The sequence below is a fragment of the Hippocampus bargibanti genome, linkage group LG12, assembly GCF_051943395.1.
Source record: "Hippocampus bargibanti isolate YZ-2025 linkage group LG12, ASM5194339v1, whole genome shotgun sequence".
NCBI classification, from domain to species: Eukaryota; Metazoa; Chordata; class Actinopteri; order Syngnathiformes; family Syngnathidae; genus Hippocampus; species Hippocampus bargibanti.
This window is the reverse complement of record NC_142745.1, coordinates 10,433,679-10,450,136: the sequence shown is the minus strand read 5'-3', so window position 1 is coordinate 10,450,136 and position 16,458 is coordinate 10,433,679. Positions and strand designations below refer to the sequence as shown.

At 39.2% G+C, this 16,458-nt stretch overlaps 1 protein-coding gene across 2 annotated transcripts; it reads right to left on the bottom strand.

Annotated features, from left to right (window-relative positions):
- Positions 1-891: 891 nt before the first annotated feature.
- znf362a (zinc finger protein 362a) lies at positions 892-16,413 on the bottom strand. Of its 2 annotated transcripts, none has more exons than XM_089010258.1 (9): positions 16,114-16,413; positions 9,320-9,386; positions 8,865-9,030; positions 7,443-7,562; positions 6,583-6,886; positions 5,329-5,553; positions 3,981-4,059; positions 3,045-3,203; positions 892-1,675 (listed from the first exon to the last, which is right to left on the bottom strand). In XM_089010258.1, the coding sequence occupies exons 2-9, from the start codon at positions 9,383-9,385 to the stop codon at positions 1,517-1,519; spliced, it is 1,278 nt and encodes a 425-aa protein (XP_088866384.1). In that variant the 5' UTR covers position 9,386; positions 16,114-16,413; the 3' UTR covers positions 892-1,516. The 2 variants fall into 2 exon arrangements, with proteins under 2 accessions (XP_088866384.1, XP_088866383.1); XM_089010257.1 differs by having other exon boundaries at positions 8,865-9,036; positions 16,114-16,410.
- Between the last annotated feature and the right edge of the window lie 45 nt (positions 16,414-16,458).

Genomic DNA, 16,458 nt, shown 5'->3' with positions numbered 1-16,458 from the left:
TTTCGAGGTGCAAAAGTCATTTGATTAATAAAAAAAATATCTACCATATTTTTCGGTGTATAGGGGACACCAAAAAGCCTTCATTTTCTTCAAAAGATGACCCAGCGCCTTATATGTGGGTGCGCCTTATATATATTGAGCCACAACAGGTCTCCCAACTACTGTCAGCAGCCATTTCCCCCCGTAGAATAAGTATTGCGTACCCCCAGCCTCTACTGTAGCACCTTATAATGTGGTGTGCCTTATATTTTGACACTTATATACAGGTAACATCCGACATACGACCAAGTTCTGTTCTGACCAAACGGTCGTAAGTTGAAATAGTCAAAAGTCGAAATCCATTCAAAATGTTGAATAGAGACTCGGAGGCTAAATGACTCGCAAACTCCCCCCCCCTGGTGCCATCACAGGGTCGATTGCTGTGCGAGAGTGAGATGCTGGCTGGCTGGCTAAAATTGTCGTACACTGCTAGCACGTTGCGGTGCCAGGCATAGAATTACAATTTTAAAAATAGATAGGGTCTGGAGGTCGTGGTCGTAAGTATGGGTGCTCGTAAGTCGAGCTGGTCCTAAGTCGGATGTTACCTTTATTTTCATGTATATATTATATTTGGAAAACTTTTTTCATTCATTAAAGATACGCCTTATACTCCAGTGCGCCGTATATATGGGAAAAGTTTGTAAATACACCATTCTTTCATAACTTTGCTGCTGTGAAATGTAAATTTCTCCACTGCGAGACTAATAAAGGCAAATCCAATTCCTAGAGGGTGCGCCTTATACTCCGCTTCACCTTATACACCAGAAAATACGGTAAAATTATTAACCCCCCTGACAGTTGATAATGGAGTGCTGCTATAACATGGATAAAAATAAATAATTCGCAACTCGCTAAAGTTCTGATTATCGTTTTATTGTTTTTTTTTTAAACATGTTGACAGTCAATCCTATGTTGATTTTGTGTTAGGACGTAAAAGGCTACCACAATAATAAACAGATTGTTAAACTTAAATCATTATTGTCTTTGCAAAGGCAAATTATGGGAATATAACTCCTGCAGCGGATCATAATAAATTTTATGGGTGTACCAAATATGTCTTCCTTTGAGTTGAACTTTTTTTTGTTTTCCATATCAAAACATAAGTGATCTCAAGAGGGAATGTGGCCAAAAACAATAAATATCGACAATACAAAAACTCATCACGGAATATTTACATAAATGTAGGACACGTACGATATATAGAAGATACCTTAAACGAGCATTAAAAAAGTTAGGGAGCGTATAAAAAAAAGAACAATTTGTGACATCACAATAAATGTTATAGGTCTGTCCTTTGCAGGCCTCAAAGTGCTCATTAGACATAATCCAGATGCGAATATATATATGTATTTATAATGAATACAGAGAAAAGTACAATTGTACCTCCTCATAAGGTATTAGTACACTCTGGCACTTTGTTTTTTTGTTTGTTTTTGGTCGTACCCGAGTCCATCAGTCGTATGGTCACCGTCATATACTAAACGGAGAGAGAGAGGTGATGTCGGGACAAAATGGTAGCGGCGCTCAAATCCGAGGCATCTGTCCGTTGGTGGTGGTGGTGAGGGCCGTCACTCCTCCGAGGCCCCGCGTGCTGCGCCGCTGCGTGCTTGCACATGTGCTTCATGAGGTAGGTCTCCTGTTGTACAAACGATGCGGTGTCATGTCAGAGATGTTCGGTCGGGCACTGTGGACCAAGGCTCGAACACAGGTTGTCTGCCGATTATCTTTTCGCGGCTATTCATGACCGACGCCCTACCCCTGCAGCCCTCTGCCAAGCTATTTATTGAGAGTACAGTGATACCTCAGTTTACGAACTTAATTGGTTCCCAGAAAGTACGTGCAAGGCAAAAAGTTTGTCTGCCAAACATTGATTTCCCAGAAGAAACCATTAAAAATGTGAATAATCCGTTCCCAGGTCCCCATAAAACATAATTTTCTACTAAATAAGCCTGAAAACTACACTACATATACCTTATTTTATGTGTAACAAATGTGCTATTGTATTGTAATAAAATTAATAAACTGTATCGTATAATAAAGTCATTTTATTTACCTTTGTGATGGTAGTTGATGTCGTTGCCTCATGATGATATCCGAGTGAAGTTGCCGTGCTTTCTCGGCGATAATACCCTCACTCACACGGTACCCTGCTAGCTGCTTTTCTCTATTCTAAATCAACTGAAAATTTTCAACCTCTTCTATTGCCTGAGACCGTTGCTTAGACAACACAGAAACACTGTTAGCCACACGTAGCAATGATTGACTTAGCATACTGGTACTGGGACGCGAAGTCACACAAACGCACACCCAGTTCATGTTTTTCGATGATCTCCTTCTTCTGCTCGACTGTAATTTTCTTTTGTGTCCTATTTGGCTTAACATTAGCCTGTGGTGGGGTCTTTTTCGGTCCCATAATAGCAAAAGTACTCCACTCGATGGCAAACCACATCTGCACTCAAAGGGTGTGTGGAAAACTAGTCCGTCAACCACCGTGGTGCTGTTCGACTGAGTAGTTTGGTGTTCATCCGTTGAAAACTAGTCCGCCAGCCACCGGGCGCTGTGTGGTTTGGTTCGTCCGGCAAAAACTAGTTTGTATGCCAAGATTATATTCTCGCAAATTGAATGTTCGTAAGGCGAAAAGTTTGTGAGCTAAAGTGTTCGTAAGCCGAGGTATCACAGTACATGCAAATTTAAGCGATACATTAGTAAAACAGTCTTCTTGATTTGAACTGTTCAATATGATAACTTATTTTCTGTCTGTCCTTTATCATATGCTTTGGATAGTGAGCGGCATACAATTAAAAAAAAAGGTCAAAGCTCATTTAGAGTATATAAACTCCACACAGGAAGGCCGGAATTCAACCCTACACTTCGGCATCGTTGGAGGAATGTGTTAACAAGTTGTCCACCGGCCAATGTGGTGCCATGATTTGAAGAAAATCAAAAGTGACAAAAACAAAACACAAAATTGAAGGATGATGGTAGTCGCGGTGTTTTCCACTCACCGACGTGTACGCTCTGTCGCACGTGCTGCAGCAGAAGGCCCGAGCTGTCTTGATGGCGTGGGCGGAAAGATGCATCTGCAGTGAGGCTGCGTCAGAGTATGCCCGGAAGCAGTTGGAACACTTGAAGGCCTTGTCTTTGTTGTGGTGCCTCTGGTGTGACTGCAAAAAATATGTCACATAAACACGATACTTCCATTCATCCATTTTCTGATCCACTTATATTTTGCTCGATGAGGCGGGAGTTTGCTGTAGCCGATCTCAGCTGTTTTTGGGCAGGACAACCTGAACTAGTGGCCAGAAGGGCGGACATAGACTAAAATGATATTTATTTCAATGAAAAAATAAGTTCAAATAAAGAAAACAGTATTTTGGTTATGTAAAAGTGAAACAAAAATATGGTCAGATTTGTCATTCAAATTTGAATAAAACAAAATAATAATGCATCACTCTGTTACTTTTTATGAAAACATGGAAATGTTTCCATTGTGAGACTATTTAAGGATTTCTGATTCTGATTCGAAAATACTTACTTTTCAATCATGAAAGTGCCACAAAATATGTATATTTTTAAAACTATGATAAACGTGGTGGAAATAAACATAATTGTATTTTTATCATGAAAACAAAAAAAAAAAAAGATTTATTTTGTTGATAAAATTAAAATAATCACAAAAAACGCAATTTCAGTTTTTAATACTAAAATAAACCAATCATGAAAATATACTTTGAATGAAAAATATTGTTGAAAATGTTTCCTATTCTCGCAAAAAAAATAATTAAATCTCCTTGTGAATATTTTTTAATGAAAACTAAAAAAAGTGTTTTAATTTTGTCAAAAAAATGTAATGCAAAATAACAACATTAACCACAAAATACACTATTTTATCTTGCAGTTAATCAAACCAAAATGTATTTGATGTTGGAATGGCAGTTTACCTGCAGATTAGACAACTGCGTGAAGGCCTTCTCACATCCGGGTTGGAAGCATTTATATGGACGATCCCCCGTGTGGATTCTGATTGAAAAATTCAAAATGGAGCGTTAACAACAAACCAGGTCAAAATTACGTTTTTATATATTTATTGTATATTCCAGTGTATAAGGCGTACCCAAAAGCCTTCATTTTCTTCAAAAGATGACCCTGCACCTTATACTCTGGTGCACCTTATACAGTGAAACCTCGGTTTACGAACCCCTTGGCATACAAACTATTTTTCGGGATACACACGGAGCTGCCACATTAAAGAGACAGGCAGACAGAGAGAGAGAAAACACACACACGAAAGGGAGAGGACAGAGCTTGAAACAAAAAAACAAAAGTGAAAAAAAACTAGTGAAATGGTGAGAAAATGGATAGAAAACAGTGAAATTTGGAACCATTTCAACTTTGATAGTTCAAAAGCAGAGTGTAGACTGGAAGGTTAAAATATCCCATCAATCAGGCTCCACAAATAACCTGAACAAGTCATCTGTACACTTGATGCAAAAAGCTATCAACCCAGCTAAACAGATCACAATTGATGAAGAATTAGATACAGTTATCGCAGAGAAAGCACCGACAAGGGACCATTCCTCAAGATGGTGAAAGAAGCCTATGTTCCTCATCAAGTGTTTAATGCTGAGGAAACCGGACACTCCATTCCATCAAGCCATTAACGACCATCACAAAGGTAAAAAAAAATGACATTATTGTACAGTACAGTTTATTTCTTTAATCATGATACTATAGCACATTTATTATACATAAAATAAGGTATATTTTGTGTCGTTTTAAGGCTTAGAAAATTAGAAAGTAGAAAATTATGTTCTGCAGACCTGGGAACGGATTATTCTCATTTTAATGGTGTCCTATGGGAAATTAATTTTGGGGATACACACTTTTCACCTTACACACTCTGTCTGGAAACCAATTAAGTTCGTAAGCCAAGGTCCCACTATATATGGAAAAAGTTTGAAATTGCACCATTCATTGGGGGTGTGCCTTACGACTTATACACTGGAAACTATGGTACAGTAAAGTCTCGTTATATCGATATCAGATATATCGATAGTCCCGGTTATATCGATACTATTTCTATGCACGCACGGAGAAAATTACATGCAAACAGGGTCGGATATATCGATAGTCCGGTTATATCGATATTTTTTCGGACTCCCTTGAATATCGATATAACGAGACTTTACTGTATTTATTTTTTGTTTTTAGCACATGAGTGCCATTGAGGCACAGTTTCATTGACAATGATCGATTGTTACTAAAAAAGGAAACATGGAAGCATCCTACCTGGTGTGCTGCTGGAGGTGCGAGAGCTGTCGAAAGCACTTTTCGCAGTAGGCGCATCGGTATGGCTTGAGGCCCAGGTGGATACGCAGGTGCTGCGCCAGGTACGGGGCGTTGGCAAACGTCTTGGTACAGTGAGGGCACTTGTACGCTTTGGCCTCCGTGTGAGTTTTTGAGTGGATCTGCATGTCCGACTTGGAGAAGAAGGTCAGCGGGCACACTTTACACCTGTGGATGGGATAGGAACACATGCTTTAGATCACAGTTCACAAATGGACAAGATGTGGTATGCTTTGGAAAAAGGTACATCACATTGAGATAACATGATGTGGCGTGTTTTGTTTGGTCAATAGATTCTATAGATCAGGGCTGCTCACACTTTTATAGCATCGGAGCTACTTTTGAAGTGACCAAGTCAAAATGATCTACCCATTCTATTTATTGAGGATTTTTGACGACATAACATAACATAATTATGTACATTTTTTTTGCCATTACCTGAGTTGACTCTGATAACTGGCAGACGAGACAAAAGCACTTAGAAAATGTCATCGCGAAAAAAAACTCCCCCCATTCCGTATGAAAGTCATACATTTTTTTCTTCTTACTTGGTCCAGCGCCACTCATTTGATACCCTACATTACTATATTAAGAGGAAAAAAACGAACGAAAAATTAGCATGTAACGAACCTTGTTAACTTTGCAAGGTTCAAGGCCGTTGTTTGAGCACGCATTGTGTACATCGTAATGAGATCCCATTTGATTGGTTGTCCGGTGTATCGATCAAGTGAAGTGATAGCTGATTGGCTGACGTCATTTTTTTTTTTTTCGAAACAACTTTATTTGTATAGCGTCTGGTAATAATAATTTCACGTTAACTTGTCACCCGATCTACCAATAGTACCTTGGAGATCGACTGGCGTATTGAGCACCCCTGATGTATATTGTATTGCTTTGGCTCATGGTAAACTGACAAACAGATTACATCGGATATGTTATGCTATGCTATGCTTCAAGCTAGCTAGCTACAATATATAAAACAGATGACGCATGATGTGGAATTTTTTCAATCATGATATGATACGCTTTGGATCCCTTAAAGACCACTTGCATTGGGACAAAATGTAATATTTTGGAGAAGAAAAACTAAAATACAAATAAAATGACAAAATAAAAATACAGTATATGCTATTTTGGATACATGATGTGGTATACTTTGGATCAGTAGTTGCTCCTCTGTATGGGTAGATCACATACCTGTATGTTTTCTCTTTGGCAGTGATGCTGATGGCGGACTGGTCGTTGCTCGATGCTAGGATAGGGTACGGCACTACCAAAAGCGAGGAGCCGTTCTCTGCTTTGATTTTCCGACGTCCTTCCTTCGGGGGCTTGGATACCCCGAGTAGACCCATGAGACCTCCGTTGGTTCTGCCCGCCTCCATCCCATGGGGGTTGGTGAAGCTGGAGAGGAGGTGGGGAGTAGAGGCGCCAGAAGGTGGTGTCGATGGGGAGATGACCTCCGAGTTGCTGAGGTTTCCCGTTCGGGATGCCAGCGAAACGCCTAAAGGACAAGAGGAACTGATGACAATGCTGTTTTTGTAGAAAACGGGAAATCGGAGCGACTGTATTGACACTTCAAAGTGTGAGTACAGTACTCCCTCGTTTATCGCTGTTAATGCCTGCGATAGACGAAAAACATGCGATGTAGTGAATCCTACACCTATTGGTAAATTTACATGTGTATCGGTACAAAAAAATATTTATAAGTGGAACACAGTACAGGACATGCATAAAGAAGCACAGTAAATGTAGTATAGTACAAAAATCTAATGCAATAAAGTAAACATTCTACTATCAACATACAGTAGAATATTTACAGGTACACTACTCGTCTATATATATATATATATATATATATATATATATATATATATATATATATATATATCAAGGGATTACTGTACTTTTATTTTATTACCCTTCATTAGTTTTACATCTCGTTTTAAACTTGTATAAAATTGAACAATGCTCAAATATGAACGTGATCCCTGCCTGTATTTTTGAAAAAAAAAAAAAAAAACATTGGAACCATTCTGCATTGAGTACTGTGCCGGCACCTGAGAGGTGGTTTGCCCGAGCGGGGTGCTCGATGAGTTGGCGCCAGTCCTCCCACAATCCCCTGGCTTTGATGGCCGCTTTATCCTCCAGGTTCAAGCTAACGTCGCCGAGTATCCGACCTTAAAAAAAAAAAAACAATATCAGCATTCGTCGCACACAATTGATGGTGCCAAAAATATACAGAAATAACAAATTGAGCGTGACTCAGTTATTGTTTTGGTGACCTCCCCCAAAAAAATCCAAAGCTAAAGCAGATCTCACTGAGTTATCAGTCTTCTGTCATTGAGGAATCCAGACATTTGCAAATATTTATGGTTGATAGGCTAAAATTATGTTAACTACAAATATCTGGTCCAATGATCCATTGGTAAAAAGGACGGTTTGATCCTCTCCTCTTTTATCTAGAACTGCTTCATACAACAAAGAGCGTGCGGCTTTTGTTGTTATTTTGACTTCGATATGGCTCCGCGAGAGTCGCTGCCTTTACAGCAGCTCCTGTATTTCTTTTTCTACTTCTTCCTTTCCTTTCCTCTTACTTTTATAATCATAATAATACATTCCATTTGAAATGTAAATCTCTCCACTGCTAGACTAATAAAGGCCAATCCAATCCAAATAATTAGATGTTTTTTCTTGATTAATCAAATAACTTTTGCACCTCAAAAAAGTACCGTATTTTCCGGTGTATAAGGCGCACCCCCAATGAATGGTGTATTTTTGAATTTTTTTTCCCCACCAATAAGGCGCACCGTACTATAATATTTCCAAATATAAAAAAAATATAAAACACCTGTTGTGGCTCAATATGATTTCACATATTAGGTGCACCTGCGTATAAGGCACAGGGTCATCTTTTGAAGAAAATCAAGGCTTATTATTGTTGTTTGTATTGTCATTATACACAACAGAAAATACAGTATATGTGATAATATTCCACGGTGCTGTAATATCACGCAAAAGACAGGAAAATAAAACATGAAAGACTGATTCCATGAAAACGTATTCGACATAAAAGTTAAACACAAATTGGATCCGAGGGCGAAAGCAAGGCTTCTGCACGTGAAAGTCATGTGAACTTTCAAGTCACATGTGAAAACATGTGACGTTATGGTGAAACAGACGCTCCCCAATTTACAAACGAGATACGTTCCGTATGCTTGTTCGTAAAGTGAGTTTGTTCGTAAGTTTCCGTGCTATATTTTGTATTGAATGTTTAAGGCTTGTATAAGTATTGATTTGTACTAAAAAAAATAAACAGTTAATAAAACATATGCTCTATAAAGCTATGTACATGTACAACTGGAGAGAATACTACATTATACTGTATGTATATCACTACAAAAATGTTTGTCTGTACCGATGTTCGTAACTCGAATGTTCGTAAGTAGGGGAGTGTCTGTACTTAATGGTGACAAATGTACCCGTGAGTGAGCTGGAGGTGGGCCTGGCGGGACTGGCATGTAGGACTACATCCGGCTGCTGGGCTTTGGACGTCACATGCTGGCCGGCGTCCGAGGACAGCAAGGGCTGCTGGGAAGGCAGCGTAACGGGGGCCGGATGAGACGCTCGCATCTTCTCCGCCATCAGCTGTTCCTTCATTGCATCAACGGAGAAGACTTGAGAGGATTTTGTACAAAAAGTCTCTTGTTTTTTGGCGGATTTGTGGCATGGTTTTTATCCCTAAAAATAGTCTCGTTTGAATGTAATACAGAGAGGTTTTTTTTTTTTGTGAGTCCCTACTGAATTCTATGATCACGTTGCCAGGTAACACAACATGAATAAGCCGAGATTTCTATGCACTGATGTATGCAAAAACACCTCATGACACATTTTTCCTGCGGAACATCTAAAAGGCGAGCAGACTTGAAACACTCACCTGAGTGACAGCCATGGCGGGGGGCGGGGGCCAAAAATAGGGACTGTTAAAGCGAGGTTCAGCCATTCTGGAATATAATGACAAGTGGGGAGTGGGGAGGGGACAAAGACAAGTTCAAAATGGATAATTGTTCAAGGGGAATCTGGATTCAAGTTATTTTTATTAAATGGGCATCCATTCATTTTCCCATGGTAATAATGTTTTTGTGTTTTTGCACGTGCCGCACCTTCTGCATAGGTCATATAAGCCCCGCCAAAAGAACAAAATGGCCAACTTCATGCCTAAAACTTTAAAATCGGCCATTTGCAATTTAGCACAACTAACTTGCAATTTTGCATCAGCCGTCTGGCTTTTAAACTCACTCACTGCCATTCCCGAATTTGTTTGGGTTTTGGTTTTTATTGCTGGGGTGCCGATAAAGCGCTGGTCAGACCTCTGGCAATGTTTTTTCACTTCCACGAGGGGGCAGTATTTTCCTTTTTCCTGTGTTAGCTCTTTGTTAAAGCTTCAGCTAGAAGTAAAGGGCAACCGACGTCACTTTTTTGTTTTTTAACTGATACCAGAAAAACGTTTTATAGCATCTAAAATACGCAAGACATGAAGTATGATATTTTTAGTCAAATGCAAAACACCAATAAAAATGACTTAAAGTGTCCAAAATCTGCAAAAAATTGAGCTGCGAATTGGGCATTTTCGGAAAGTCCCGCCCCCAGTTCGTGACGTCACGCCAATACATCTTGCATTGCTTGCGAATCAAAACAATGGCTTCAGATTCGGAGAATAGGCTTTCTTGTTACACATCCAGTTATGAATATGATTCAAATAGTTCTGAAGAGGAAAGCATACATGTTTGCAATCGATTAAAGAATTATATGTGCCATTTTGAGGCAACATTGGGAGAAAATCCCTCACCCAAAAAAAAAAGAGGCACATTATGGCGACCTCCAGTGGCCACCTCCGCTCCCACAGGCTGATAAATTCTTAAATGGCGCTTGGACCCCCTCTGGCGGCTTTTGGATGTATCACAAAGTTTTCAAAAAAACACTACAGCAAAATACAGTAAAGTCTCGTTATATCGATATTCAAGGGAGTCCGAAAAAATATCGATATAACCGGGACTATCGATATATCCGACCCTGTTTGCATGTAATTTTCTCCGTACGTGCATAGAAATAGTATCGATATAACCGGGACTATCGATATATCCGATATCGATATAACGAGACTTTACTGTACATGCGACAATGCGTCCTTTTCACGGTCAGTGGGTGGTCCTTTCGTGACGTCACGTACGGACTCGTCACCAACTCAAAAACAAGACTTCCTGAATATTCAGCAGGAGCCTTAAAACGTAAAATATAGCTATATGCGGTGGAATCTTTGTAAAATACGCTCAGTAGAAGTCATTTGAAGTGATTTTACAAATTACGGACACAACTTGTCCGGGGACGTCGGTTGTCCTTTAACATCACACATCTGTAATGTAAGGTCGCCAATTTACAATTGACCATCACGGCCCGCAATTTAGCAACACCCATGTGAGGTTTAGCAGCACTCATCTGCAATTTTGCATCACCAATGTGCTTGTACGCCATACTTGCGCCATTTTGCGTCAACCATCAGCAATGTGGCAAAACCAAATGTCGACAACAGCGAGAAGAACCTTGATCTTCAGTTAGCTTCTTGCACAGACAAGGAGAAGAAGCTGTTTGTTAGATGTGAAATCACATGAGTGGTGCTCTTGTTTGGGAGGGGGCCCCCACAGCGTCAAAGCGTTATCAGCGTAAACACAGGCATCACACACACATTATGTCCAGCAACTGACTAGGGAACGCAGCAGTCCCAAAAAGGTGAGTGAAACAAATAATAGCCTAGCCATGGTTTTCCATGTACTGTATTTAATAATGAATGCATCTTTTCTGGCCTTTCAAAAAAAAAAGCATTGGTGATCGGTGCTATTTTGACAAGAATTAAGTATATCAACAAACAATGGAAATCCCACATGAAGGACTAAGAACGCAGAAACCAAACAAAATTGATATTTTGATTTTAAGCAGCCATTTTAGGGTGTTTTTTTTTGGGAGGGGGGGAAACGGGGTCATCTCAAAATAGAAAAGTGACAGTTTGACCGGCAAAACCTACACTTCATTTCATTGTGTTCATCTTAGACAGCTATGGTCAAGCTTTGCAGTTTGGCTCCTGACCACCCTCCAACAAAAAGAATTGTCCCCCCCACGCTGAAAAAGGTGCCCTCCCACACACTTTTTTTGACAGTAATTTCTTTTCTGTTTAAGGCATTCAGAGTTGGGTAGATTACAAGGATAGCACAATATTTCACATGTAGGTGTGTGGGCGGAGTAATATCATGCTGCACCACTTGTAATCATAATCTTAGATTTCAATCATCCAAACGACAGTTGGTTTGAAAGGCAGAACAACGGAAGCGCTTTTCCTCCTCTAAAAAATAGTACAATCCTATCACAAGTGTTTTTTTTACCTGTTTAATTTGTTTGAGAGTAATTAATTTTCATGAGTACTGTATTTTGCTGTTCCAAGTCCCAGAAGCAGTACTTCACATCCGATTGCAGGAATATATATATATATATATATATATATATATATATATATATATATATATATATATATATATATATATATATATATATATATATATATATATATGTATATCTATATCTCTATGTATCAATGTATAAGACACAACCGAAAGCCGTGATTTTATTCAAAAGATGACACTGCACTTTATACGCAGGTGTGTCTTATATGTGAAGTAATATTGAGCCACAATAGGTCTCGCAACGACTGACAGCAGCCATCTCCCCTTGTAAAAGGGGAGATGGCTGGTGTGACTTATATTTGGAAAACATTTATTTTTGTTGTCATTCATTGAAGGTGCGCCATATATTAATAATAAAGGAAAAACAAAACCCAAATGAACTGCTTTGAGATGTAAATTTCTCCAATGTGAGAAATTTAAATAAAAATAAAGGCTAATGTACACAAATCTAATCTAATCTAAATATGGAAAGTATCATGGTTTCAGTTATTTTAGCAATTGCAATTTTTCAAATTCCGTTCAGTGGATCCACGGTTACATCGGACTAAAGTCGGCCTTTGGTATTCTGACTTTGACAGTGTAAAGAGTGCTTACTTACTATTTTCCCGCCTCCCTCTATTTTTAAATCCCTTGCACCAAAACAGAATCTTGGTTGTCATGAATGCAAAATTGTGGATATTGAGAAACTGAATACATTACTATTTACTACTCTGCAAATAGTAAGAGTGGACTTGAAGTTACCCAGAATGTAAGGTACATAGCAAGCTTCAAAAGCGTTTTGAGTGTAATATAAAAAGCAATGCACAGCATCGGTGGAACTTTTTTTTAAGTGTCGTGCAATTCCCGCAAATTGGAGGAACTTGAAAGAGGTGAAAGCGATCCACTGCACCCGCCGTCATTAAACATTTCATACAGGGGGTGGGAGCTGGGGTATAGGACCAATGTTTTTTTTTGTTGTTGTTCTTGGCTGGCATACGCAGCCCAGTGTTATGCCTCGGCTAAAGCAAACACACACAGGAATGGTCCGAGAGCGCCAAAGTATGCAATGTGAAATGTTTCCAAAAGATGAAAAAAAAAAAAACAGTGAAAGGAAAAAAAAATGTATTTTTTTTTGTGTATGCAAAAATTAGGTTCTGCACATCTGTTCCACATGTCAAGACAACCTCAGCCTACCATGGAAACAAATAGTCTTATTACCTCTAAGCATAGTGCAGTGGCAAGAGGTACAGGGGATCTTGAGTTATGATGATCCATGCATCGTAAATGGCAACAAAAGAAATAGAACTAGTTTACACAATGCGTTAATCCCAGTAATGTAAAGCGAATATTTTATCAAACAATAAAATTATGACATGTAATCAAAATGTGTATTTTCCCCCTTTTCCCCCACATTGTCAATGAAAGAAAAGTGCAATTTTTTTTTGTCTAAAAACTTTATCAGTAGGGCAGGTTCATAAACGAGTATCGTTGTGAGGTCAAGCTTAATATTTCTAAATGGTGTTTGTGATACTTGAGAAAAGTTGTTGGTTTAAAAAAAATAAAACCATAACATAAACATACAAAGCACTACTATAATGTAATGTTGAGAACATTTGGTATTTAAACATCAAAACTTAAAATTAAAAACTCGGGCTTTTATTGTGAATTCAAACAAGATTTGTGATATTATGGCAATTTAATATTCTAAATTATCTACATTATCTTCTAGACTATTCATTGGTTGGCATACACTTCAATTAATATTTGGTTTCTGGTCAGGTTTAGCTGTGTGTATAATATTACTAATTATGTGTGTCATTTAGTCGTCAGATGTTTTTATCAGTTCAAAATGTTATATGCTTTGTTTCGATGTGGTTTCAGATAAACCTATGTGAAAAGTATATTTAATCACTTAATCCTGTTGTTTCACAAACATATGTGAATCTTGTGTTAGCTTAGCAATTAGCATGGCTTCTCGGTCTCCTGTTAACGACTATTCAACATCCCTCCATGAGAACCATACAGGTGACGATAATTTACTTGGGAGCGATTCTGCATGTGTTTGGTCGCACGAATAGCCAGTTGAAGCTTGTTGGAAGTTAGCTGGTCTGGTAAAAGAAGCACCCGTAGATTACATAAGCACATTTAAAGGACAACCGGCGTCTCCGGACAAGTTGTGTCCATAATTTGTAAAATGGCTTCAAATAACTTCTACTGAGCGTATTTTACAAAGATTCCACCGCATATTGCTATATTTTACGTTTTAAGACTCGCGTTGAATATTCAGGAAGTCTTGTTTTTGAGTTGGTGACGAGTCCATACGTGACGTCATGAAAGGACCGCCTCCTGACCGAAAAAAGACACATTGTAGCAGTCCTTCCAACACGTCAATGTATTTTTGCTGTATTGTTTGGTCTGAAAACCTTGTGTTGCACCCAAAAGCCACCAGAAGAGGGTGTCCAAGCTCCATATAAGGAATTTGTCAGCCTGTGGAAACGGAGGTGGCCACAGGAGGTCGCCATTTTGTGCCTCTTTTCTGGTGATGGTTTCTCCCCAATGTTGCCTCAAAATGGCATGGAATAAATTCTTTAATCGATTGCAAACGTGTATGCTTTCTTCTTCAAAACCATTTGAATCATATTCATAACTGGATGTGTAACAGGAAAGCATGTTCGCCGAATCTGAAGCCATTGTTTTGATTCTCCAGCAATGCAAGACATATTGGCGTGACGTCACAAACTGGGGGCGGGACTTTCTGAAAATGCCCAATTCGCAGCTCATTTTTTTGCAGATTTTGGACACTTTAAGTCATTTTTATTGGTGTTTTGCATTTGACTAAAAATATCATACTGTGTGTTTTGGGTATTTTAGATGCTATAAAACGTTTTTCTGATGTCAGTTAAAAAACAAAAAAGTGACGTCGGTTGCCCTTTAAGTGCATGCGTCCAAGTGCAGTCTAGCATTTTTGGGACAGTCTCTGTGGTTCAATTATTGGAAAAACATCCACATCTGTGATTCTGTGTTTTTCAAGTCGGTGTGTTTATCACTGTCTGAAATGTGAATTTTAACACGCAAATTGTGATACAAAGCTGCCTCAAATTGTACTTATAGACATAGATCAATATAGATACTGTCGATAGACACTGTCAACAGGTCGAGAGATAGATGCATATTGATTTATATAGCTTTAACGATGGACGGAGGGAGGGGAGAGAGAGAGAGAGAGAGACAGACAGACAGACAGACAGACAGACAGATAGATAGATAAAGGTAGATAGATGCAAACGATTTTAAAATAACATAAAAATGAATAAAGCAATAACATGGCAATACAATAAATGCAGGCAGAATGTATTTGTATTCAAATGAAACAACAAAATAGAAAAATAGGAAAAAAATGATCAAAGAAAGCGTTCTTGTTTAGTAACAATATAAACATAACATAAACATTATAATGATGCAAGGGGCAAAATCTACACTTTCACATAAAAAACAGTACGGCGAAACTAAATCTGCTTGGTTTTTGGTTCCTGTTGTATAACCATCATCATCGTCATCAATGCAGTAATGCACAATAATTATTACTATTGGGAGAAGATTTGAATAGAGGCGATATTCTTTTACGGATATCAATGTGAATAATAATCATCACGAAATTAACATCAAGAGCGCCATCCAATGAAGTCGCAACGTTGCATCGTGATGCTGTCGAGTTGCAGCCTGCCGTCTCGTCTGCTCTGCTTTTGGGCCAAAATGAGACAAAAGAGAAACAAAAATGGCAGCCCCATCCTCGCTTTTATTTTTATAAGCAGCGGGCGCCGTGCACGATTGTGAGTGGGCCCATGCGAGCATTTGTGCACATCGGGCGGCTATTTTTTCTCTTTCCCCTTGTTGACTCGCATTTTGCAGCTTTAAATATCCCGGCTGCTTCAAGGGAGAAAAAAAAACAGCCCTGATGACACTTCCTCCCACAAACACGACGTCTTTCGGGGAGGATGTGCGGGATCAACATTCTTCGTCGGCACCCACTGGATGCAATGTAATGTCATGAAAGGAAATAAATAGACGTTTTATCACACGGGCGCCGCAGGGTGGCTTGTTTTTTGGGGGGATGGCAACTTAGTTCTTGCACGACTTGCGTAACGACGACGCTAATCCAACGAAATCAAGGCGAGGCGAAACCGAAGAAATATTGTAGTTTTTTTTATTATGTTGTTTTTAGAAGAAGCCGCAAACGTACCTGCAAGTGAGCCTGCTAGCCGTGATTCTTTGGGCAACGATCGCTTCTGGTTTTCTTTTCGTGTCGATTTGCAGTCAGGCGGACTTCAAACCTTCCGGGTCGCCTGTTGTTCACTTCTGGGTCCTGCAGGAGGCGAACCCCCGGCTAAAAGATTTTTTTTTCCTCCTTGTTTTTTTTCTCCCTCTTCAATTAACCCATTTTATGCCAAATTTTTGAGATTTCTTTGGGGTAGAGAGGACGATGGAAGGGAACGTGAACGCGCCACCTCCATGTTGGTCGAATTTTTGTTCGTGAACGCGCGCCCATGAGCCGGCCTGATGTGCTCACATCAGCACCAGGTGGCGC